The sequence below is a fragment of the Protobothrops mucrosquamatus genome, unplaced genomic scaffold (genome assembly GCF_001527695.2).
Source record: "Protobothrops mucrosquamatus isolate PMUCROS unplaced genomic scaffold, P.Mucros_1.0 scaffold8, whole genome shotgun sequence".
Lineage (NCBI taxonomy): Eukaryota > Metazoa > Chordata > Lepidosauria > Squamata > Viperidae > Protobothrops > Protobothrops mucrosquamatus.
Window position 1 is genome coordinate 1,991,472 of NW_015386395.1, and position 27,662 is coordinate 2,019,133.

At 39.9% G+C, this 27,662-nt stretch overlaps 1 protein-coding gene across 1 annotated transcript; it reads left to right on the plus strand.

Annotated features, from left to right (window-relative positions):
- On the plus strand, positions 1-27,662 carry TULP2 (TUB like protein 2). The gene is made up of 16 exons (XM_029283031.1): positions 1-79; positions 446-492; positions 4,694-4,729; positions 8,246-8,297; positions 10,209-10,365; positions 11,708-11,833; positions 14,635-14,742; positions 16,040-16,234; positions 17,174-17,356; positions 17,827-17,975; positions 18,360-18,542; positions 20,362-20,474; positions 22,750-22,864; positions 24,749-24,847; positions 24,931-25,102; positions 26,887-27,662. Exons 3-16 carry the CDS (start codon positions 4,698-4,700, stop codon positions 27,018-27,020), a joined length of 1,818 nt encoding a protein of 605 aa, XP_029138864.1. The 5' UTR covers positions 1-79; positions 446-492; positions 4,694-4,697; the 3' UTR covers positions 27,021-27,662.

Consider the following 27,662-nt stretch of genomic DNA (forward strand, 5'->3'; position numbering starts at 1 on the left):
AAAAATGAGAGGGAGAGCAGGATCTAACTTGGATGTTTGAGATTTGAGAACTGGGATTACTGGATACCGTAGAAAGAGGGTAAGTAAAAAGGGAGCCTGACTTCTTTTGATATTGAATATCGTTCTGTTGTGTTGATCACTTAGCTTTGTTGGCATTCCATAGCAAATGGTGGGATACAAATATTTGAAACATGTTTTTAGTGTGCGTCAAAAGTGACTGAGCACAGAGAGCAATAATGGATTCTGAAGCTTTGTAACACAGGCACAAAAAAGAAAAAGGAGAAAGCAAAGATTCCTTGCTTCAAAGAGAAGTGAGTAGAGTCCAGTGATTTAAAACAGAGACACTTTCGGAGTCAGAGCTAAAACTGCTGGGCCATACTTAAAGGTGCTAAGAAAACTACTTTGCAAGATATTATTAAACATGTTTTTTTCCCCCCACTTCCAGTTGCAGTTGGAGCCTATTTTAGTGCAGTCATCTCCGAGACACAAGATGTAAGTTACAGAGAGCATTCTCTCTATAGATGTGTGTGAGTGTGTGCCTCGGGGCTTTATTTATGTTAATCTCTAATGCCCTGTCCGTCTTGGGATAACCACAGATGCCAGAAATGGACAGCCTTGGTATTACCATACCTTCACGCTTTTAATCCACACTCTTAGTCTCCTAAGGTCATGGTTTTTTGAAGACTTCTAAAGGCAAAACCGGTTGCACTGTTGTGAACTCTGCCATCTGGGACAGAAATGGGCAGATTTCAGGCATGTAGAATCTGCTGAGCTTTTTACTCAAATCCCGAGACCTACAAGTGGAATCAGATACAAAACCTGTGACTCAGGCAAAGGGACTCACAGCACAGTAAGAATAGGGCACTTTGGAGCACAGCAGAATTCCTGTCTAGTTTTTATCTATCCAATCTTTATAGTTATTAAGGATATATTTTTTTTTATCAGCAATCTCATTTAGGAGGAGGCAAACATTTTCTTAATTGTTTTTGGACACTGGGGATTAGAAACTTTTATAATCTTCTGGAAATTATCCAAGAAATCTAATAATATGTTCCCAACTGCTTTCTAATCATCCATAAATTCAGAACAAATGTAATTGCGGTAATGTCCTACACCAGGAAATGTACATGTGTGCATGTGTGTATGTATGTATACATATGTACTGTATATGTATATGTGTATATGTATTTTAATGTTGTGTATAGGTATAGGTATAGGTATGGATGGATTTATTCATCTTTCCATCCATCCAACCATCCAATCACCCTGACTCGACCCCAAATTAAGGGATTACAAGGTTGTAAAAAGGGAGTTTTTATATATATATATATGAATGAATTAGGCTGTTGATTCTTCAAGCTTCAATATGAACTATACTGCCTTTGTAGTGAGTCTCCAAGACTAGAGTTAATTGATTGAATATTATCAACAAATACAATTGTAGATTTCTCTAAGTAGGTATAGATAGGACCATTGTCTGCAATGTTGTTGACCTCTTGATATGATTTCTCTCTCTTTGTGAGGTGAAATATTCCTCCTTAATTCTTGACCCAGTGGAAAAGTGTACCATCATGTACACTTGTTCCTGTGGTAAATTCCTAGTGTACCATCATGTACACATGTTCCTGTGGTAAATTCCTATCATGTCTCTATTGCCTGGGCCCCAGTCACCTGACATCTCTCCATGGTAATGGGTGACAAAATTTAACAGATTTAGTCCTCTATAACAGTGTTTCTCAACCTGGGCAACTTTAAGATGTGTGGAATTCTCAAGCACAGCTGGTTGAGGAATTCTGGGAGTTGAAATCCACACATCTTAAAGTTGTTGAGGTTGAGAAACACTGTTATAGAAGGATGCCTTTGGTTGGTGCCAGAGTAAGATGGAAAATCAAATGCTATAAAATCAAGAATGAGTTGAGGCACTGGTGGAGAGAAGATGAAGGAAGAGTCAAGGATCAGAACAACAATGAAGTGTTGCCCGAGGATATTTGTGGGGCGGCTAGATGCCTGTGGGGAAAAACCCATATGTAGTGTTAACAATACTAAGCTTGATAACTGAGTCTGACACAGCATCAAGGCAGCTTTGTGAATCTTTCTAACATCTAAGATCTACTGTGATTGCTGAGGTGTAAAAACTAGGTCTTTGGGCTTGACTGGATAAGTTAGGAAAAGCACTGAAGCAGAAAATAATTGCCTCTTCCTCCCCTTTCCCATATCAATTCACTATTTACCCACCCCAGGAAAGAAATGTCACAATGTGCTTTTCTCCATCCTGAATTCTTTATTGATCATGAGAAGGTCTTTTACAGTATTGGAATCCATCTGTAGATCTCAGCCATTTTCTGGGACAGCTGCTAAATTAATGAGAAAGCATTTGATTGAAATTTTCTCCCCTGAGTTTTTTTCCCCTAAATCATTATTTTAATTCATTCTCTCTGCCTCCCCAAACTCCTCAACATCTCTTATGGCAGCCTTCCTGGGCCACAAATATTCTCCAGGCATCACTCTTGCTAGGATCGTGGTTCATTTAGTAATATATGCCTAGAGCTTATGAAGTCAGCTTAAATAAAGGAACATATATTATATACAAGAAGATCTGTTAGAATCCTCCCACAGTCAAAATCCTTCTATAAAGATTTGTTCTGGCAACATTTTACCTTCAAAATTAAACTGAGCATGAGTTACAATGCCTTTGTTAGGAGTTGCTATGATAGATTTTTTTGTTAATTGCGAAGTCGTGTCCGACCCATTGTGACCCCATGGTCAACATTCCTCCAGGTCTTCCTGTCCTCTACCATCTTCTGGAATCCATTTAAGCTCACACCTACTGCTTCAGTGACTCCATCCAGTCACCTCATTCTTTGTCGTCCCCTTCTTCTATTGCCCTCAATCTTTCCCAGCTTTAGGCTCTTCTCCAGTGAGTCCTTCGTTCTCATTAGGTGGCCAAAGTATTTGAGTTTCAACTTCAGGATCTGGCCTTCTAAAGAGCAGTTGGGGTTGATCTCTTCTAGGACTGACCGGTTTGAACGCCTTGCAGTCCAAGGGATTTTAATGGACTGTAAAAACTTGATTAATGTTTGAATTGGTGCTTTGATCATCATCAACCAACAAATGAAATCTGAATAAAGGGAACATCTGGTTTCACTATTTCCAGGAATGTGCATGCTGGAAATTAAAAGGGTAAATATGTGAATTTTCAGGACTTTTTCACCGTTGGATTTCTATTGGATTGAATCAAAAGTTTCAGGTTTTTAATCCAGCATATATCAATTTGTGTTAATCTGAAGCTTATTTTCTTTTGGGCCACCTGAGTAACTTTGTTTAACTCTTTTAGCTCCAAAAATTATAAACATGGCCTAGAAGAGGCAGATCCAAGGAGAAACATGTATGAATATATATGTATAAGGGAATTCAAAATATATCTGGACACATGGTAGAAACAATGTGAAATGAATCAGAACAGAACAGCAATTCCTCATATTTTCCTGAATCTCTGTTCAGTGCTTGGATTGGGCTGTTAATAGTTACTACTGTTACAACTTTTTCTCCTGTGCCTTTGAGTTCGTCTTGACTTCTGGCAACTATCTGGATGAGTCCCTGTAGTTTCCTTGGCAATATTTTCAGAAGTGAGTTGCAATTTCCTTCTTCCTAGGGCTGAGAGAGAGAGAGAGACTGGCCCAAAGTCTCCCAGCCTAAGCTCTGTGTGTTTAACCATGGCACCAGACTGGCTCTCTGTAGTAAACTGGGCTGCAAAACACCAAATGATCCTCTATGGCAAAAAAGAGTTAAATGAATTTCCCACACATTATCAAAATTTTGGCAGCTTGAATAAGGTAAAGTTACCAAGTTCTCAGCAGTGGGAATACTTTCACTTTTAGAGCCCATTCTCTCTCTCGACTTATTAAGAAAGGCATTCAACCTTTTACTGATGGCCTTTGCAGGCTGTATAGGTAGTCCTTGACTTACAACCACAACTGAGCCCAAAATTTCTGTTGCTAAGCAAGGCAGTTGTTAAGTGAGTTTTACTCCATTTTATGACCTTTCTTGCCACAGTTGTTAAGTGAACCACCGCAGTTGTTAAGTTAATAATGCGGCTGTTAAGTGAATCTGGCTTTTCCATTGACTTTGCTTGTCAGAATGTCGCAAAAGATGATTGCACGACCACGGGACACTACAACTGTCATAAATACATGCCAGTTGCCAAGTGTCTGAATTTTGATCCTGTGATCACGGGGATACTGCAACAGTCTTGTGAAAAACAGTCATAACTCACTTTTTTCAGTGTAGGTTGTAACTTCAAAAGGTTACTAAATGAATGGTTGTAAGTTGAGGACTACTTTTAAATGATAAGGAAAGGAAAAAAAGACAAAGTCACAATCTTGGCATGTAAGCTTATCCTTTTTACATGCATGAAATCCCCCAGATTCTAAACATAACATTAGAGATCACATTGCTGTCATCTAATGATCTGTAGGATTTTTGTAGCCCAAATGTAATACTGTAGACCTATATTTAGATTAAAATGGCTTGGAGTTCTATAGGTATTGCCTGCTTGAGATAGGAGCACAGTATTTATGATAAAAACCGAAGACTCTAATCATTAATTTCACTGTATGATTAGGGCCTGATTTAGCACGGGGAAAGCCATTTTAATGTTCATGATTTGATTCTTCTGTACTGATTTTCTCCCCAGCATAATGGAATCCTCAACTACATCCACTCCTGGAAGGTAAGGAAGATGACAACACAACAGTGACGTGGTGGGAATGGATGTTTAAATCTGTTCAAACTTCCAATGGAAAAGAGTACCAGAGACTAGCCCTATTTTATGCTATGTATACAAAAATAAGCAACCAGTAATGGGCAGCGAAGAGTTGAGGTTTTCTGTCTAAATTTGGTAGGCCTACCTTGGCCTATGTGCTAAGATGGTCCTGATTTAACAACCACTCATTCAGCAACCATTTGAACTTACAACAGGACTGAAAAAGTGATACTTACAGTGGTTCTTGAAAGTCTAGTCATCACAGCACCCCCAAGATCACATGACTATGATCCATGTGATAGACAACTGGCCCAGGTTTCTTATTATTCTGTGGTTGCATGATCACAATTTCTGACATTATCTGCCAGCTTCCCACTAGCAAAACCAATGGGAAAGCCAGCAGGAAGTCAGAAGTCACAATGGTGAGGTGCTTGCTTAACAACCTATGATTCGCTTAACAGTGGTAACTGGGCATTGCCAGAACTGCCTTTACTAAGCAGCATGGTCATGTGACATTACATGTTACAACTGCATTGTTTAGTGATAGAAATTCTGGTCCCAATTATCATTGTTAAGCAATGACTACCTGTACTGAATGTTTTAGGAAGGAAAGCCTAGGTGGGTCATGTCAGACCTGTGAGCAAGGCTGAGATTTTCCATTGGAAGTTTCTTTGAAGGACTGAGTCTTTATTTTTATTTTTAAATAGCTACTCCTATTTTAGCATCAGAATTTTCATTTTATTTGCTGTCCATATTGTGACCAACTCAAAGTGCAAAGGACAAACTTCCTGTTTGCTTTTTCTCAGAAGAAGGCTATCCATAGCTCTGATTGGCTGGCCCTTGTATCAGACATGAACCTACCATCCACTCAGAACAGGCTTCAAATAGAAAGAATGTGCCACTTTAAAAAAAAGAATTGGAAATAATACTGGAGTGAAAATCTAATGGGATTGCCAGTGTGAAGTGATTGGCTTGGGAATGGGTTCAAGAAGATCCATTCTGATGCGGAGGTTGGAATTTGCATCCATTTGGGAACAATAGTGGGCCAATGGATGGATGGTCAAAATGAAGACTGCACTTTTTTTCTAGTACATCAGTAAGTAGCTACATATAAACAGTAGAAAAGATAAGATGGGTCTCATATGCTGTATATATTCATTACATTTCTATCTCTTCTCTCTAAGGCAATGATTCTCATCCTTGGCAACTTTCAGATATGTGGACTTCAACTCCCAGAATTCCCCAGTCAGCAAACGTCTGGGACTTGAAGTCGACACATCTTGAAATGCCAAGGTTGAGAAATACTGCTCTAAGGATTAAAAGCAGACTGAGTGATTCCACTTCACCCTCAGAACAACTTTGTGAGGCAAGCGTGGCCTCACATCATCTAGTGAGCAACATGGCCGGACAGGTTTTTCCCCCGAGGCCAAAAAATAGAATTTGGATAGGCCTCTTTCACCATTTCAGGGCCACAACTAAAAAGTCTCTGCTCTTCCTGGAAATGGTGGAAATTTCTTTGGAAGATGGAAGGGAAGTTCATGCAGGAAAAAATATAATATCAGAATGCATTTTTGCTTTGGTGGGATTTGATTGTAACTTCCATCATTTATATGTGTATTAAAATCACATGCCACTGTTTTGATAGGGTATTCTACATTTAGATGCTTCATGGCATAAGGCCTTTTTATCTGAGGAACTGCCTGCCTTTGTTGTTTCTGTCCATTTGGTGAGATCAAGCAGAATGGGCCCGCTCCAGGTCCCCTTGATTAGAAATTTCTTCTGGTGTCTTCTCTGTCATGGTGTTTGCCCATAGAATGATTTCCTCTGAAAAATCAACATGGCTCCCTCTCTGATGACAGTTGAGAAGCAAACCTGTTTATTCTCCCAGGCTTAGGGAGATAGAAATGGTTGAGCCCCTGTTATATTAGATTGTTTTAGTTTATATATTTGCTCTTTTTTTACTTTTTAATTATAAACTGTCTGGAGTTGTTGGGCCTCAGGCAGCCTATAGATTGAATACATAAATAAATTGTCTCCACATAAAACAATTGTACTTTGACTTCTACTTCAGTTGTGACATTAGAAGCTCACATTATTGTACTTTTAATTTAAACATAATATCCCAGTCTGGTCTAGCCTTCTAGTTCAGTGAAGCTTTAGGATGGGACATCTCATTATTTTTGTTCTTTCTAGAATAGTAGCCTTCTGCTTTGTATATATTTTGTTTTTATACTAGTTTGACTGTCAAAAGGACTTTGATTGAGGCCTGAACCTTTGTGGGGGTTCTGAGATGACCCTGGTGGAGAAAGAATGGCAGCTTGAATATGCAATACTGTATAGAAAAGGTTGCCTCTGTCTTTGAGGCAGTATCTCTAAGACGGGAGTGGTCCTTGAAATTTTTTAATACGCTAAATAAATAAATTTTATTTATTTATTTAGCGTATGGTATCTACAGAGATCATGCAATCACTGATATGAAAATTTAGTTTAAATAAAGTGTCAGCAAATATATATAAATGTATGTATATGTATATGTATAAAATAATAAATATTATGTGGACAATACAATATAGGAGATAATATATTAAGATAAAACCATAATAAAATCACCATAATGTGGAACCATAGAATTGCAAGGGGGTAGCTAACAAATATCATATCATATCATATCATATCATATCATATCATATCATATCATATCATATCATATCATATCATATCATATCATATCATATCATATCATATCATATCATATCATATCATATCATATCATATCATATCATATCATATCATATCATATCATATATGATAGATGTTATAACACTACAAGAGATTCATTTGGCTGACGAGGATCAGATTAAATCTTGAGGGAAGATCCTGGGGTAGCTGACTTAACATCTAATGTCCATGGCTCCTTAATGTAGTTCCGTCATGATATCAAAGAATGCAAGATTATTAATCGTACCAGCAATACAATATTTAGTGGCTTAAACATGCTTAAACGGGATTTAAAACATGATGCATTGAATCAGCTTTTGTTGATCTTGTATCTAAAGATATAGACCACAACTCCTATATCTTCCAGCCATTATGGTTAATCATGCTGACTGGATGTGATTGGGATGGTAGCATCGGATGTCTGAAGGACACTGGTTTGGAAAACAGAATGGAAAATAGTGCTTACTTAATGAGCTTTGGGTTGGGTGAACATTGTGGGGGAGCGATGTCTCAGCACAAAAACCCTTTTCCCACCCCAGACCTGGATGCCCTTTGAAGCTTTTGTGAGGTCACAAAGTCCCTGTAATGCCATGACATTCAGAATCTTTGGGAAACAGGTAATCCTGGGGGCCCACCTGTCAGCGGATGGGGCTGCCCTGGAGCTGGCAGAGTGATGCCACATCTCAAAATGTACCACAATCTGTATCGCCGCCTCCGTGCCTTCCCCAGTTCACCTCTTAACACTGGCACCTCTTTTCCTTCTAGTAATGGCAGTGGTGAGGCAGCATTGATCCGGAAGCAGAAACTGGAATTCCAGGTATTTTGCTGGGAAAATACTTTTCTGATTCTGTGGTGGTATTGGGATGAGAAGAAATGGCTCTTGGTGTGAAGAAACATCTGATGCAATGAGAGATGAGGTGGGTAGGCTAAAAGCAGTGTGGAGCAATAGACACATAAGGGACATTATGTTGTCCATAGGAAAACTGCAGGTAAGATACAGAACTCTAAACTCGGTCCTTCCATCGTGTTGCTTGTAGTGGTGTTTGAAAAAAACAGCTCTTTGTGTGAAGAAGTTTGTTGCATGGTGTTTGGGCTCCCACCTTGTAGAAGTGTGCTTACTCAAAGATTCTGGGTTCTTTTGAGAGGAAAGCTGATATATAAATAACACAATTAATAGGAAGAACAACACCAAAATAAAAATAATACATCTTACCACATATCAGTAAGAAATATTAGTTCAGAGCTAGGGAGTGAAAGAGACACAATGGGGCATCTTCCCAACCAGGTGGATTGAGGTACATCCCTGGAAAATATAGCCGAGCCCTTTGTGAATGTTCAGCTTTTATTTTATTTTAAAATTAAATCTATTATCATACAGGTAGTTCTCAACTTACAACAGTTCATTTAGTGACTGTTCAAAGTTATAATGGCACTAAAAAAAGTGACTTGTGATTATTTTTCACACTTATAAAGCATCCCTGTGGTCACATTATAACAATTCGAACACTTGGCAGCTGATTCGTATTTATGACAGATGCAGATGGAGTCATGTGATCAGCTTTTGCGACTTTCTGACAAGCAAAGTCAGTGGGGAAGCCAGGTTCACTTAACAACCTTGTTACTAACTCAATAGCTGCAGTGGTTCACTTAACAACTGTGGCAAGAAAGGTTGTAAAATAGGGCAAAATTCACTTAACAGCTCTCTCACTTAGCAATGGAAATTTGGAGGAGAAAAGGGAGGAGGAGGAGGAGGAGGAGGAGGAGAAGGAAAAGGAGAAGAAGAAGGCGGCAAGCCATAGTACATTCATTCCTGTGCAATTGCTTCCTGGCTAAAAACAGTTCTATTTGTTTTTGTCAGAAATCAATCCTACAGAGTTGAAAGTAGGTTGCACTTATTTATTAAATTTATATGCTGCCCATCTCACTATCCAAAGCAACTGTGGACAGCTCACTCTCTCTCAGCCCACAGTGTTAGGCTTAGGCAACAACCAATGGACCAATATTCAGCTGAAAAAGTGGATCCTGCACTTTCAAATAACACTTGTTGTTGTTGTTGTTAGTTGCGAAGTCGCGTCCAACCCATCGCGACCCCATGGACAACGTTCCTCCAGGCCTTCCTGTCCTCTACCATCTTCTGGAGTCCATTTAAGCTCACGCCTACTGCTTCAGTGACTCCATCCAGCCACCTCATTCTCTGTCATCCCCTCTTTCTATTGCCCTCAATCTTTCCCAGCATCAGGCTCTTCTCCAGTGAGTCCTTCCTTCTCATTAGGTGGCCAAAGTATTTAGTTTCAGCTTCAGGATCTGGCCTTCTAAAGAGCAGTCAGGGCTGATCTCCTCTAGGACTGACCGGTTTGATCGCCTTGCAGTCCAGAGGACTCGCAGGAGTCTTCTCCAGCAGCATTGTTCAAAGGCCTCAATTCTTTGGAATTCTGGGGAGGGAAGCTATGGCAAATCTACACAGAATACTAAAAAGCAGAGACATCACCCTGCCAACAAAAGTACGTATAGTCAAGGCCATGGTTTTCCCAGTTGCAATGTATGGCTGTGAAAGTTGGACCATAAGAATAATACTAAGGAATGAAAAAGAAAAATAAAGGCTGCCCTGGAAAGCTGATCTTTCACTGAATGTCAGAACAGACATTTAAAAATGAATTTTGTGTGCCTCTTTGTAAGTAAGTAGATGGTAACTTTTCCTTACTTGCAATCTCTCTGAACTCTTTTTCAGCGCCGTATCATTGAAAAGAAGCAACGCCGAAAGCGCCAGGAGCCACTTATGGTTCAGGCCAATACAGACACCAAGGTGAAGGGGTGCCGGGGGAGGCAGAAAGCCGAGGAACGCATCCCACTCATGGAATCTTGCAGTGAACACAGCCTGGGGAATAGTGAGTATCCTTGTTCTTTCCAGTCTTATGTTCTCTTTTTTTAGAACTGCTAACTTCTCTTTCCGCGGGCAAGGCTTGGTCAACATTGTTTTGCTCAAATCTGCAGATTTGCAGATAGGTCATTTGTGCTTTCTGAATAATAATAATAGCACTGTTACTCATACCACACTTTAATTCTTTGCTGCTATGTCATAGTCATAGCCCAGATAGGGTAGCTCTGCCCTTCTTTCAGGTTCTGCCATGACCCTAAGCAATAGAAAGCTGTAAATCAGAGTAAAGGGACAGGTTGCTGCTCTGGAGCCCAGTATTATTTCAACAGATCTATTTGGCCCAATCAGCAATGTTATTAGGATGATATAGCCCAGTGGTGACAAACCTACGACATGCAATAAAATTTTGGGTGATACGCTACCATTCCATAGCTATTCTTGATATCACATCCCATTTTGGCATAATTTTTGGACGCTGCAGAGGCAATGCAAAAAGTGGGGTGTGCTCTCACGCGGCCTCTGGACCTTCTGAAAATGAGTTTGTTTTACTTGTATTTCGTTTTTGTAATTATTTGACATTTGTTTAAATAATGCATAGCACCACATGACTGGGCTGTATTTTTTAAATAAATGAATATGTAAAGAATTGTTTCTCTTTTATTTCCGAAGATGGGGAGGCAATGACAGGCCAGCAGAGTCAGGTTAGGCATTTCAAAATTTTTGACACACCAAGGCCAAAAAATTCATCATCACTGATGTAGTCTATGGGTCTCTCACAGAACCATATCCAAACCCTCTTGGTACTGGAGTCCCAAAGCCCCTTTTTCACGAGGCAATTGGACTTTCTTAGTTTTCCTTTGAAGGCCACCTGGAGGTTTATCTGTGTCATCAGGGTCACCTGAGTAGTACAAAAGGATATGGACAGAGAGGACCGCTGGTTTGAAAGAGGGTCAAAGGGGCCCTCTCTCAACAGAGGGGGAGGGACATGACACCATTTATCTCTAGCCTACAACAGCCTCAACGACTCTCTAAAAGAATGCAAATGACCAGCTGTCTGCAAGGAGTATAAATCCTTCCATTCCCCACCATCCAGTCAGAGCTGAAGAAGCTTCTTGGATGAGAAGTGAAACGTCTTCAAAGAAAAACAAGAAAGTCCAGTTGCCTCTTGAAAAAGCATCTTTGGGACAACCATGACACGAATGGCTACGAATTTTCATAGACATTGGTACTGGAGCAATTTGTCTCAGGTAAATAGAAGAGAGGATGGATAAATGAGACTAGGAATCAGGTTGGAATTTTTTAGTGAGCACAAATTACTCATTTTAATGTACTAATTGTTTGTCTCTCCAAAGGTACAAACAACCCTTTTCTTGTGGAGTCTGTTCCAGAGGCTCACCTTGGTGTCCATATGTGGGGTAGCTCTATCCAGATGAGCCGGTCACACAGTGGCCAAGGGGAAAGCCAAGCAGCTGGACCAGGTAACCCAAAATTCTGAGGCACCAATTCCAGATGTTCTACATTGTTCTTCTATGAGACCCTCCAGTTTCAGCTGCCAAAGTTTCCAGCAAACCAAAACAATCTTATTTTATTCATTTTATTTCTTCTTTCCACCTGCTCTCCATGCCATCTTTAGTTAAAAAAAAAATAAAAACTTCTCAAGGCAGTTGAGATCAAGATAAAATTATAGGAAGATCAGCTTGTATATATGTGTGAATAAATCTGGTATCGCAGAAAGCCCACAAGCTACTTGTGACTTCCCTTTAAAGAAAATGAATTACGGGTATGTGCTGTCATCCCTGAAATATCTCCTTACTTGGAAATAAGGCACCAGAACATATCAATATGTTCTTCTGAGATAAGCTCCATCCTGTAGTTTTTGATTTGTGCATGGAATATGTGCCTTGTGAGAAACTTCAGCAAATTCAGCAAGCGGATAGCTAACCACAAACTTCTAAAATAGAGCAGGATCTTCCTAGCACTTCAATTGCACACAACTTTGGTGGAGCCAAAAACTCACTCTGCAAAGGTGTGGGGTCACACAAAAAGGTTCTAAAAGTGTATTCAGGGTGAAAATTGGATTTAAATATCATGTCTTTTAATTATTAGACTTTTAATTTTAACCCACACCATTTTCCCACATCAAATGTGATTCCTAGATTTAAAATTAAACAGGTATGTAAACCAGAAAGAGATAGAGAGAATGAGTGTCATATAATTTAACTGGCTTTGTACAACATGATAGACTAAACTAAAATTAAGCTGGGGAGTTTGTGGGCCAGTGTTGGTTTGTGCCAGACATGAAAATACAGCCCAGTTTTTCCAGCAACTCAACTTCCTAATTTTGTAAATAGTTAACAGAGAAGTTTCATAGCTTCAGTAAAGCTACTGAAGCTGCCATGTTGCAGACAAGAAAAAAGCTATATGCAAAAATACCAGAATTGAGCCTTATATAAAGGTCAGCCCCAGGGTTTAAATCCCAGGTCTTTTCTTTTCATCCCTTCATGCCAGACTTATGACCACAATTGAGCCCAAAATTTCTGCTCCTAGGCAAGACAGTTGTTGAGTGAATCATGCTCCATTTCATGGCCTTTTTGTCATGCTTGTTAAGTGAATCACTACAATTGTTAAGTGAATTATGCGGTTGTTAAGTGAATCTGCCTTCCCCGTTGAGTTTACATGTCAGAAGCTCCTTATAGGAAAGTTGCAAATGAGCACTCCAGGACCCCGGGACGCTGCAACCATTGTAAAAACATACCAGTTGCCAAGCACCCAAAGTTTGATCATGTGACTGTTGGGATACTGCAATGATCACAAGTCTGAGAATTGGTCATAAGAGGCCTGGACTAGAAGACCTCAAGGTCCCTTCCAACTCTTGTTATTCTGTATTCTTTTCAGTGCTGACTTTCATTTGGTCATTTCTCAGCCTTGAGAGTTGGAGACTCCTCCTCCATATTAATACAATGATTCTGTCTGGCCTGAGAATTGATAGTTCCTGCCTTACCAGCTTCTGTCCTTAGAGTAAGCATGTTGTTGTTGTTAGTTGCGAAGTTGTGTCTGACCTATCGCAACCCCATGGATAACGTTCCTCCAGGCCTTCCTGTCCTCTACCATCTTCTGGAGTCCATTTGAGCTCACGCCTACTGCTTCAGTGACTCCATCCAGCCACCTCATTCTCTGTCGCCCCCTTCTTCTATTGCCCTCAATCTTTCCCAGCATCAGCCTCTTCTCCAGTGAGTCCTTCCTTCTCATTAGGTGGCCAAAGTATTTGAGTTTCAACTTCAGGATCTGGCCTTCTAAAGAGCAGTCAGGGTTGATCTCCTCTAGGACTGACCGGTTTGAATGCCTTGCAGTCCAGGGAACTCTCAGGAGTCTTCTCCAGCACCATAGTTCAAAGGCCTCAATTCTCTGGCGCTCAGCCTTTCTTATGGTCCAACTTTCACAGCCATACATTGCAACTCGGAAAACCATGGCCTTGACTATACGCACTTTTGTTGGCAGGGTGATGTCTCTGCTTTTTAGTATGTTATCTAGATTTGCCATAGCTTTCCTCCCCAGGAGCAAGCGTCTTTTAATTTCTTGGCTGCAGTCTCCATCTGCGGTGATCTTGGAGCCCAGGAAGATAAAATCTGTCACTACCTCCATTTCTTCCCCATCTATTTGCCAGGAATTGAGAGGGACAGATGCCATGATTTTGGTTTTCTTAATGTTGAGTTTCAAGCCAACTTTTGCACTTTCCTTCTTCACCCACATGAGGCATGTTAGGAAACCACATAAATTAAATCAATCAATAACAAGAAATCACTGTTTAGAATGTGTGTGAACCAAATTGGTACTGTATGTCAAGCCTATCATAATATCTATGTGAATATTTCTCTCTCCCTCCCTCTCTCTCTCTCTCTCTCTCTCTCTCAACACACACACACACACACACACACACACACACGTGTGTCATTCAAAGAGGAGGTGACAGAGTCAGAAGCGTAGGGGCTGTTAATAGGCAATCGAATCTGGGAAAGCACGGGGGACAGTTCTGATTTCCTGACGAGGAAAGATATATACACTGTCTGGCCCACAGGTGGTGTATTTATGATGGGGAAGGCTCATTCTCATCATTTTCAAAATATATTGGATTATAATCCAGCCCATCTGAAGGATGTTATGTTGAGGAAAGTTACCAAGTGTAGCCTGCACGGTGCTTTTTCAGAAATGACCATGGATCCTCATACCATTTATTTGTGCGCTTCTCAGTACCTGCCCTTTTTTTCACCTCTCTGACTAGATTTTTCTGATGAGGCAGAGCTGGAGGTGGCCATTTTGGAAGAAACCCAGCCTATCAACAAGAATGAATCCATTCCCAAGAATGGCTGGCAGGTCAAACGAAAAGAAGGTGAGGCCAGGAAAGGGAGGAGTTGCTGAGATTGCTATGATGCCATTCTCTGTTGCTAAGCTACTGCCTTTGGAGTGAAGCACTTGGTTGCCAGGCAACAAAGTTGGGTCAACAAGTCAAGCTTGTATGCGCCGGACAAGGAATGAATTCCTTCTTCATGAACCAGGGTGACCAAAAGTGGAAGCCATGTAACAGATATGATGTTAAGCATGATGGTATCAATGGACCTCTGTTTCAATGTTCCTCACCTGGATTTCCAAATTTTTCTAGGCACTATAGAGGTTTTCCAGAGCTATTGTGCCTTTTGTTAAAAGCTGTTTCCTTCTGCCTGTTCTAGTTCTTCTTTTTTTAGCAGCAATTGGGAAGAAAGGCTAGTAATGAATTGTCCCTGGATTAACCAACTTCAAAGATATCAGCTCTAGGATTTAATTGTTAATTATTAAATTATTTGTTAATTGTTCAATTCTGCTTTTAGGCTTGCTCCAGATTTAATGTAGAACCAGCTCATAATTAGTGGAAGTTAAATTAATCATGACTATGTTTGATTTCAGATAGACAATCCTTAGCTATAATAAAGATGGTCCCTCTGAACAGCTCTTAATTGTTGTTGTTAGTTGTGAAGTCGTGTCCGACCCATCGCGACCCTATGGAAAATGTTCCTCCAGGCCTTCCTGTCCTCTACCATCTTCTGGCGCTCTTAATACTACTCATCAGAAGATACTATATAGATCAGCATTTCTCAGCCTTGTCCATTTTAATATGTGTGAACTTCAGCTCCCAGAATTCTCCAGCCAGTCTTGCAAACTGGGGAATTCTGAGAGTTGAAGTCCACACATATTAAAATGATTGAAATTGAGAAACATTGCTATAGGCATTCTGCTTTTCTCCCCACACATTTGATTCTGTTACGTGAAAAAAAATGAAAGAAATGGTAGGAAAATGAAGACTGTTAGAAAAGGAAGATAATGATATCTGGATACCCTTCCCCTCTCCAAAATTCCCTTCTTATTAGTGTTTTAAATATTAGTATTACAACTTTTCATTGTTTGTTGAATAGCTTTTTTTTCAGTAGCAGAAGTGTGTTTGTGAGGGGATATGTAATGAAATTATGGATGGAATTCTTTCCAGACATTGCCATGTTAGTGGCTTATTTAACATCCAGTTTACATCTTCATCAGTCCAAAAGTATGAATGGCGTCTGACCGTCAAAAGATTTTTCTTCCCTCCAGTTTGTTTCTGACTCTGAGACTTAATACACTTCTCCCCTGGATATGATGTCATCTTTGATCATCCACAGGACGACCAAATACTCAACGGCATGGCCAGACTGCCAGAACAAAAAGAGAAAGTTTATCCCCAAGATATGACATTCCATCTCCCATGGTGGGTATGGAAGATGAGGCTCCTGAGCATGTGTTCCAGGCAACCAGATCAAAAAAGGAAAGGTTAACTCCAGTACAGAAGGTTCCATCAGTTGTCATGGATATGGAAGGTGAGACTTCTGAGATATAAGTAAGAATCCAGGGGGATTGGGGGAAAGAAACTATACATGTATGAAATGAAATGGGAATGAGTATTGGTGGTCTATGCGTCCTGTTGCAAATAAATAAGTGCAGAAAACTTGTGTACTTGAAATGAATTATCTTAAATTGTAGCAAGGCAAATTGAGATGACATACTAGGAAGAACAGTTAAACAATGGAGCCAGTTACTGAGGGACATAATAGTATTCTCTTTGTTGATGCAGCAAAGCAAAGCCTTTTTTTGTAGATACTGCAATTTGTGGCCTCCACTAAGTAGGCACTTGGATTCAATGACCTAAATAATATCTCCCAATGCTAAGATTTTACAGTATCATGTACACTATTGGAGACTATTGATTCCTGACAGTGGAAACGCAACAATGCATACCTTTCATGGATTCTCTAATTGTAGTGAGGAAAGAAGATGTTTATTTAAAACTATACAGTAGTGGCTAAAATTGTGGAAACCTTTTGGGAAAAGTGTACAGTAGAAATGCCACCTTTGGTTAAGTTTCCACCAATTTTTCTTCTAATTTCTTTATAACTGTAGCCTTGTTCGCTTAATAATACTATTTTACATCGCTCTTCTGTGCGACCAGTCATCTCTTTGCACCATTACTTTAATTTTATTACATTTTACAAGCTCACTAAATGAAAGAACACAAAAAAACCCAACCAACTTGATAGCAATCACATAATACACTGACAAATGACCTCCTGTCAGCTTCAATACATGACATCAATAACTGAATCCTATTGTGATTTGATTGGCTCATTGCCAAAACAAGATGACACCTGATTGGCTCTCTAAACACTCATGCTCATTGCTCATGTGGCCTTACCAAGGCATTGTAAAGTGGTATTAAGATATTAATAAAAATAAGATATTTCATATCTTATTTAATTTAGTTTTGAAGAATGATCTTCCCAAAGAAGACTCAAAGTCTACAGAGTCCAAAAGGGCCATTGGAGACATGTATAACATCACTGTGCTCCAAAGCAACTCTGAAAGTGATGGGGAATACTCCCAGGAGCTGACTGTACCCCCTTCACCTATGAAGAAGCCCCGTGACTGGATGCTGAGGCACAGAGGTTAGTGGTCTTTCTGCATGGGTGGGGAGTCATGGATGGAAAGAGGTGATCAAACACGCTCTAATTTGCTTTGCAAGTTTTTTGCATCGTGTGACTTTGGAACTTCAGTTCTGTTCCATGCGATTTCAGAAAATAAGCCCTGTGCCATTTTTTTTTGCAATTGTCCTTCTTGCCCTGGTTTTAATCTCTCAATTTGTCATGATTTTATGGTTTTAAACCCTGGGCTTTAAACCATTTAGCAATTGTGCTGGTAATGAAAAGCATTTAAAGAAATATAAACAAATTATCAAAATCTGGGAACCCGGATTCACATGTTTTCAGACAGGAAAGCAAACATCAGGAGTCAGGATTGCTGGCTTGACCTTTGTAGTTTGTAGTCTTTGGGATGGAATTAAAGACAAGAAGGGGGAAAAAGAAAGGATGACTCATTTCCTTCATCCAACTTTTGCAGTTCTCCTTGATTTTTCCAGGGTCTCTCACTAACGGAAGGAGGAGTCAGAGTGAGGAAGAGGAAGAAAATGATGATGATGATGATGATGATGATGAAGACTTCAAAGATGACGATCAAGACATTCTCAGGAGTGTCATGTACATTCAAGAAGAAATTGACTTATCTGCGGTAAGGGGCTAAAATAAAACTTGGATGTATTTTAAACGCCCCTTGGGAAATCTTTATCATTTCATCTAATGCACATAATGCACTTAGTAAAAAGGAATTTTCTTCTGATTCTTCCTCCTTAAAGACCTTTCTTCTTGCCACCACCCACTGCATCTCCCACTTACTGTTTCTCTGCCGTTGCATGTATTTTCACACTGTATTTTAGCCCTTTCGGTAGAAATCAGAAAATGAGGGCACCTTTTACCAACATCTAATCCTTAGAGAACAGGGTGGGTTCCCATAGATTTGCAATAACCGGCATTTTATGGGTGGAAAAGCAAGAGGGTTGTAGTGTAAATCCGCTCTCAGATTTTATTATAGCTTACCTCTTCTTCTCCCTGGCAGTCCCCAAACGAGGAATCAAGCACTCCCTTGTCTCTCAAAGCGGATGACATTGAAGCATTTGTTTTGCAACCTGCCCCTCAGAGCCACACAATCCAGTGTCGCATCACACGAGACCGGAAAGGGATGGACAAGGGCATCTTCCCCTTCTACTACTTGCACCTTGAGATGGAAAATGGGAAAAAGGTATCAGAAAGCAAAGAGTGATGCTGTGCTCAAAAAGAAACACACACATAGTTAAAAATATGTGATTCTGAAAAATCTGTTTGAATTTGCATCCCAAAAAGAGCAAAGTTATCCCAGAAAGAGCAAAGTTTCTGCTAACTACTGTTTGGAGATGAAGTCCTGAAACAAACCAATTGAAAAGAAGCCCAGTATTGTGATCCCTTTTACAAGAAGCATCCATTACATCCTATGGCACAGGTAGTCCTCAGTTAACAACCACTCATTCAATTTAAACTTATAACGGTGCTGAAGAGGTGGTACTTTTGACCAGCCTTCAAAATTCCAGCTAGTGCAGCATCCCCATAATTACACAATCATGATCTGGGCACTTCACAAACCAACCCAAATTTCTGACCATTATAGCATCCCACAGTCACATAATTATTATTTGTGACCTTCCAGTTTTTGACAAGCAGAGTTAACAGGGAAGCTGACAGAAAGTCAGGTTGAGATCACATGAGGTCCTTGATTAACAATTTACAGGGATTTGCTTAACGATGGTAACCCGGGATTGCCAAAATTGCCATTGTTAAGTGGCGTTATTCATATAATGTGCCGCTTTATTACTTTATTGTTTAGCGACAGACATTCCGGTCCCAGTTACTATTGTTAAGTGAGGACTACCCGTATATGTTTAATAAATTATGCTATTTTAAAAATATTTGTTAGATGCTCTGTAAAGGATTCAGCTTACAAACAAGTATCAAGTCTAGAAATATTGAAATATCAAAAAAATAAGTCTTTCAAGATATCCATCACACATGTTTAGTCTTTGAAAGTACCTACAATTCTTAAAGACTGATCAATCTCACATATTTGAAGTGACAATGCATTAGCTAGAAGCTCATAACACCTGCAAGAATGCTGTGATACTAACAATGCTGAGTTTGTTGTAATGGTTGTCAGTCAAAGAAGTTGGCAGTATCTGGCCATCCTTAATTGATTTTGAAAAAGCTAATATGATGGGACCTGTTCAGTACAAGAGCCAATTGGAAACTGAAAAACAGGAAGGTGTCAAAATACTTCTATTTTATTAATTAAAACAACAACAACATGGATGGATGTGTCCTTGAAGTCACTCATTTGAGAGAGTCTTCACCTCTATTGCCTTCTATCACCTTATCGAGGCTGATATTAAAATATTTTGATTCAGTTTAATCCATGACGCAGTCTCCTTTGAACTTACTTTCCGGAAACAGGTAGGTTGTCTGAATCCTGCCAAAAACAGAAGGGACTTTTTGTTCCTGCTGAAATATACTGTACTTAGGGTGGACTTCAGCTCTCAGAATTGTCACCGATGGCCACATTAGAGTCCATATGTTTGGAGGACACCCTGCTTGGGAAAGGCTGCTATGGACAAACCCCAGCAGCAGTGTTCACACAATAAAAGTTCACACAATAAAAACTGGAAGTTTTTAAGAAGAAACTGGACAGCCATTTGTCCAAAATGGTATAGGGTTACCTGCCTGAGCAGGGGGTTGGACTTGATGACCTCCAAGGTCCCTTCTAACTTAATAATAATAATAATAATAATAATAATAATAATAATAATAATAATAATAATAATAATAATAATAATATAAGTGAGACTGAGCAAACTGTTTTACTATGGTGTATAAATCCAACCTGAGCAAAAGTTAGTTTTATAGAGGTGAACTTGCTGTTATGACAATTTTCATTTTTGATATCTTTGACATTCAGTAATATTGAAACAGCAGTGATGGTAATTAAAAAGGCAACCAGGAGTGATTCTCACCAACAGCTGGGTGTTCTCTTTCAGCGGTTCCTCATGTCTGGGAGGAAGAGGAAAAAAAGCAAGACTTCAAATTACCTTATTTCTTTAGATCCGATTGATCTGTCACGAGGTGGAGAAAACTTCATTGGAAAAGTCAGGTGTGTCTGGGTTGCAGCCTATTAAAAGCAGGTGTGAGTAACTAATAGACCTACATCCAATAGTTCAGCTTTCTCCAATGGACATTGAATGAGCTCCCAGAATTCCTAACCAGAATGACCAGGATGGGGGATTGTGGGAGTTGAATTCTAATACTCTACCCCTTTGCCAAGCGTTAGAATCTCTATGATTTTCAGTAAGTCAGTTGCATATAACTCCATTGTTTTACTTATGGGGTAATGTACATAATTATCTTGATTTTTCAGTGAACACACTTAAATATTTGAGAACATGTTACGGTTGCTTCTACAAAATGGTCTCCATGGTGGCAGGAGGGTCACTGTCATTGAAATGGGAGGGTGACTAGACTGTTGAAATGTGATGCACATTAAAGAAGGTTGGAGCTTTGTTCACCCAGTTGTACCCACCATTTTGACATCATTGATGTGCATAATAGACATGCTGGACCAAAACCATGCCTTTCCTAGCAGACCATTTGGTGACATTATTCTCCGAAATAGATAGATCTCACTTAATGATTTTCATGGGCAGCCACTATTCAAAGTTACAACAATGATGAAAAAAAAATTGCAGCCAATGCTTGAATGTCTGAGCTTTGCAGTGTCTCAGTCACATGTTTTCCATTATAGTCAGCATGCATCGTCCTGTGGAGAAAAGCAAAGTTTTACATTTAAGCAGGAAAATCAAAGGTACAAGTACAGATTGGGTGAGACCTGGCTTAAAAACAGTAACTGTGAGAGAGACCTTGGAGTCCTAGTGGACGATCACTTGACCATGAGCCAGCAGTGGACAGCAGCTAATACAATCCTGGGTTGCTAATACAATTTAATACAAAAAAAAGTTAATACAATCCTGGGTTTTATAAACATAGGCATAGAATCAAGATCACGCGAAGTATTAGTACCGCTTTATAAAACCCTAGTAAGACCACACCTGGAATATTGCAGCCAGTTTTGGTCATCATATCACAAAAAAGATGTTGAGAGTTTGGAAAAAATTCAGAGAAGAGCAACTAAGATGATTAAAGGCCTGAAGACTAAAACATACAAAGAATGGTTGTAGGACTTGGGTTTGTCTAGTCTAAAGAAAAGAAGAAATAGGGGAGACATGATAGCAATGTTCCAGTAGTTGAGGGGCTGCCACAAAGAAGAGGGGGGGGTGTCATGTTATTCTCCAAAACACCAAAGGGCAGGACAAGAAACAACGGTTGGAAACTGATCAAAGAGAGAAGTAACCTGGAATTAAGGAGAAACTTCCTGACAGTGAGGATAATTAACCAGTGGAACAGCTTGCCTCCAGAAATCATGGGCAATCTATCACTGGAGATTTTTAAGAAGAAACTAGACAGTCACTTGTCTGAGATGGTATAGGTCCTCCTGCTTGAGCAGGGGGCTAGACTAGAAGACCTCCAAGGCCCTTTCCAGCTCCTATTCTATTCTATTCCATTCCATTCCATTTGATTCGATTCGATTCTATTCTAAAGCTGAGAGGATTTGACCGAAAAAAAAGGGAATGGCCAAGGATTCTTTGTTTACTAGCTGAGGGAGGGTGTTTTCCCATGAAGAGAAGTCTACTTTTCCCATTTGCAAGTTTAGCGTTTAACTACAGTATTCTATGCAATTGTAGGGACATCTTGGAACTCTCTTTGAGTATATTTGCTGAAAACTAAGAACAGTTTTGTCTGATGTTGAGGTCAGAAGCACATGAAGACCCTAGGGCAGTGTTTCTCAACCTTGGCGGCTTGAAGATGCGTGGACTTCAACTCCCAAAAAGTCTCGGAGTTGAAGCCCACCTATCTTCCAGTTGCTAGGGTTGAGAAATACTGCCTTAGGGTGTGTCTGAAAAGAGATAGATCACAATGTAAAAAGCACACTCCTGAAAACTTTTCCAGACACCCTATTCTACCTCTATGGATGTTGCATCCTAATTTGAAGGGAGATCTAAATATACAGTAAAGTACTGATTTCCTGCACTCTTATTATGTACATTTTCACTATCCAGCCTTCCTCCATAGTTAATACAGGTTTCCTTGTTGAAGAATTTTGCTCATAACAACACTACAGTTTCTAGAATCTCTTAGTGTACTCAATTTGCTTTTTATGTACTTTATGGGTGCTTCTCGGTAGTTTTCATAGTAGCTTTGGGTTCTTACTTAATTAACATGAGGCCGGGGCAGGAGGGATGATTGAAGAAAATATGGCGGGCTCTTAAGATGCTTAAAGGAAGTAAACATCCCTTTTTTTGCTTGCTTTCCAGATCTAACATGCTTGGGACCAAGTTCACTGTATTTGACAATGGAATCAATCCAGAAAAGAAACCTTTTGTTCCAGAAACTGCCCACCTACGGCAGGAGTTAGTTGCCATTTGCTATGTAAGTATCACAGAGTTGGCAAAGTGGGGAACTGATATGCTCCTTATATACAGGTAGTCCTCAATTCCTGAGTATTCATTTAAAAACCATTTGAAGTTAAAATGACTCTGAAAAAAGTGACTTATGACCAGATCTCACACAGCGTCCTTGCAGTCACATGATCAGAATTTGGGCACTTAGCAACTGGCGTGTATTATGATGGTTGCAGTGTCCCAGGTCATGTGATTACCATTTGCACCTAGATTTGACAAAGTTAGGTTGCTTAATGCCCATGAGAGTTTCTTAATAATCACAGCAAAAATGTCATAATATTGAGCGTGACTCATTTAACAATCACCTTGCTTAACAACAGACGTTTTGGGCCCAAATGCGGTCATAAACTGAGGACTGCCTTTATTGAGAAAGATCCCAGTGCCAACAAATGCTCAGCCCAAAGAGAGTGTGCTAAGCCAGTCAGCTCAGTTAGCTTGATTCAGGAACTCTGATTTTTGTTTTATTATTATTGTACTGGAGAGTTTTAATGAATTCACTTTAAAACAAAGATAAATGATGTAAAATAAAAATGAATAATTTATCATAAACAGAAAAAAATAAGTAACAAGAAAATTAAAAAATGAACAAACAAAATAATTACCCTATATCACCTGATATTGAAAAACTTTATTTTTGAAAAGATTTTTAGTGTTGACTAAGACTGTCCAAGAATTTTTTCCCCAAAGGAACAATAGCTAATGTGGCATTTTCTGATTAGCCAAATATATAATTTTCTCAAAAATTGATAAATTCTGCGTCTCTGAAATTGATCTTTGTAGTCACGTGGTTTCTTCTGCCTTCCCTTTGATCATTATTAGAATATCTGGCATTTTTCTTATATCCTTTGACAATTTGCCCAATATACTTTGGGACAGAAATACCTACAAAGCATTTGAACTTGTTAAATCAGGTAGCTGATATTGTTAAGGTGATCAGAGGAAGGGTGATCTTCTCCAGATAAAATAAAAGGGTATGCTGATTGATAATCGATAATCTTTTTCAGAGATTTTCCATTCTAACCAGGAAAAAAGAGAGCATTTCAAATACTGCACCTTTTAAAACTAATTTCCTCAACTTGGTACCTTCAAGGTGCTTTGGGACTGTAAATTCCAGACTTCCCCAGATAGACTGAGCACCAAAAATGAGAAGATAATTTTGTTTTAGTAGAAAATGATGGGCTACTTTAAACTCGGGAGAGAAATTACCCAGTACAAAAATACTGTATAAGGTTGAATAGGAATGCTTCCCATCTGTAACAAATATTAACATTTCTCAACAAATCAGTGGCAGAATTGAAGATTAAAAAACTTAGAATACTGCATCCAGTTTTGATCACCATATTACAGAAAAGATGTTGAGACTCGGGAAAGAGTGCAGAGAAGAGCAACAAACGTGTTAAGGGGCTGAAGGCTAAAATATGTGAAGAACTGCAGGAATTGGTATGTCTAATCTAGTGAAAAGAAGGACCAGGAGTGACATGATAGCAGTATTCCAATATTTGAGGGGGACAACCTATTCTCTAAGTACCCATAGGCAAAACAAGAAGGAGTGGATGGAAACTAACCAAGGGGAGAAGCAGTGTAGAACTGAGGAGAAATCTCCTAACAGTGAGAACAATTAACCAGTGGAATGACTTGCCTTCAGAGATTGTGGGTGCTCCATCACTGGAGGCTTTTAAGAAGGGATTGGACAGCCACTTGTCTGGAATGGTATGGGGTCTCCTGCTTGAGCAGGGAGCTGGGCTAGATAGAAGCCTCCAAGGTCCTTTCCAACTCTATTATTCTGTTACTCTGAATTAAAAGCAGAAGTCTATAATAGATTTCTTACTTACCATCCCTGTCCCCCTTGCAGGAGACCAATGTTTTGGGTTTCAGAGGTCCACGGAAAATGACAGTGATAATTCCTGGAATGAATTCAGAGAATGAGAGGATCCGCATCCAACCTAAAAATGTGAGTGGTTCTTATTGCTACTATTTCTGTACAAAAAACATCAGCATAGGAATTCCATAATGTTTGTACTTCTCTGCCTACAGGAACACGAAACCTTACTGTTGAGATACCAGAACCGGAATATGCAAAACCTGATCAAACTCCAGAACAAGGTGCCTGCTTGGAACGAGGAGACCCAGTCATACGTACTCAACTTCCATGGGCGGGTCACGCAGGCTTCCGTCAAGAACTTCCAAATCATCTCAGAAGACGACCGTGAGTAGTGGGCAAGGTTCAGGAGAGTGCAGAAGGTTTTGCAAACTGAGGCTAGCTATCGAGCAGATGTCCCATTTAGTGAGACTAACTTCTAAATAAATCTATTGTGGCCAGTTTGGCTGACAAACAGGACATTATTTAAAGTGATTAGAACAAAGAGGGATACCGCAACAGTTAGCATGAGCACCAGCATAAGGAACTGTAATGTATAGTTTTGTATAGTGGAGCAAATACTCTGTAAATTTACAGATATGTGAATCAGATTAGAGTTGGCAAGAGTTGGCCAAGAATGGGATCATAGATTGTGGTGTTTAACTTAGTAGACACATCAGCATACAGCAGTTACGAAAAAGGCAAATTCTTTTTTAAAGGTAAATAAGAAATAGAACCCCAACTATTTAGAATATGGAAGTAGTTGTGATAACTACATCTCTCCATCACCAAAAGGAATTTTGGCAGAGCTGAAAAACAGGCAAATCAGGGCAAGCAAAATAACCAAAGGATTAAGCAGTTTCCTCAGATGTTTATATCTTGGAAGGACAAATAAAGTTGAAGAGCGTGAAATGGGTATAAAATTCTCCATGATGTACAGTAGACGAAGAAAATAGATTGGAAGATTGTTTTGCCCTCTCACATAGTTCTGGAAATTGCGGTTATTATGTGAAATCTAATGGTGGATGATTCAGGACAGATACTCTCATCATATATACTTAAAATTGTAGAATTTGCTTCCACTGAACTTAGCAGTGGCCACCAATTTAGAAAGCCCAAGAAGAAAACGAGATATTCATGGGATGTAAAGTTATTAACAACAGCTAGCCATGATAGCTATCTCCTGTCACAAATATCAAAGATTCCTGTAGATGGAGAATATGAACAGAATATGAACAAGCACCAGCATCATCCTTTTCAACACTAGACTCTCCCACTGGGCATCTCTTGGTTGCTTTGATCCAATCTAGAACATTTTTCTTCCTCCGTATGTGCTGGGCAAATGATTTTCTAACAGGTAGATTTTACTCCCCTAGTCATTGTTGTCAGCACTAGTGGGCAGTGCTCCTCTCCATTTCAAGGCCATGGAGCCAGCGCTGTGCAAAGACATTTCCACAGTCATGTCACAGAATGTCATTCCCTTCCCACCAAAGGATACCTGTCTATCCATTCGCATTTGCATGCTTCTGAACTGCCAGGTTGGCAGGAGCTGGGGCAAGGATGAGAGCTCACCCTGTTGCGTGGCACTTGGGTCTCAAACCTGGGCTGTTGGCTTTCCAGCCGACAAGCCCAGCGTCTTAACCATTCAGCCATCACACCGCCCTATTTTCTAAATTGAGGTAAGAGTTCTGATACAGAAGTTCGAACTTGGTGTGAACCGCTGCTACAGACACAGCCTCAATCCTGCGTGAGGATTTCCATATTGCTCTTCGTCAAGCCCCAAGGGCAGACTGAAAGACAGACAACTCAGGATAAGGTTGGGGAAGAATTGGACCTGCTCAATCATCAGGGAAGGAAGCCCTTGGAGAATTTTTTTCTTTTGAGGAAGGCTTAGGACAGGGGTCTTCAAACTTGGCCTTTTTATGACTTGTGGACTTCAACTCCCAGAATTCCTCAGCCAGCGTGCCTGGCTGAGGAATTCTGGGAGTTGAAGTCCACAAGTCATAAAAGGGCCAAGTTTGAAGACCCCTGGCTTAGGAGATAGGCAGGCATAAGGGGTGATGAAATGACGTTTTTGGTGAATGGGGGTGGTTTTTTTTGCCTCAATGGTCTTTCCTCTCCTTGGTTTGCAGCTGACTACATCGTGCTACAGTTTGGCCGGGTGGCCTCTGATGTCTTCACCATGGATTACCGATTCCCTCTCTGTGCACTTCAGGCTTTTGCCATCTGTCTGTCCAGTTTTGACGGGAAGCTTGCCTGCGAATAGAAAAGGCCAGCTCAGCCAGATTTTTTACGCCCAAATCCTGTGGCTTTGCTCCAGATGGCTTCCTGCTGCCTCGTAAAATCAGACACAGTTCCTTACATTGCCAGTATTGCTCATCTTTGTCCTTCCCGTTTTTTGTTAGGCTGGATTTCCACGTAATCTGTTACTATCAAACTGGCATATATTTTCCCATGGTTCTTCCTCCTCTCCATTCCAACTAACTTTCCCTACCAAACTTTCATCATCATTCCTAAAACCTTTGGTTTCTCTTCCCTTTTCAATTTTGATTTTTCATTCGCTTGGACTTTCCATTCTAGCCAGCCTGTTTCCTCTTATGCCACATCATCTTTGAACATTGATACTCTTGTTCAGACTTGTCCTGCCCTCTCTTGCCCTCTCTTCCCCCTCCAAAACGAATTCAGGAACACCAAAAAGAAAACCAACCATCTTGCAAGATGTGGAAGATAGCTCCATTATTGAACAAACACCCATTAATAAACAGCCAGTTCTGCCAGCTGAATTGTTTCAGATCAAAGGGAGGGGCAGCCAAACGAATGGGAAGGAGCAGCTATATTGAAACAGTGGAGCGAAGCTGCCACCCCACACATCTTCCCTTCTTTATCAAATTGCAAATAAAACTTACTC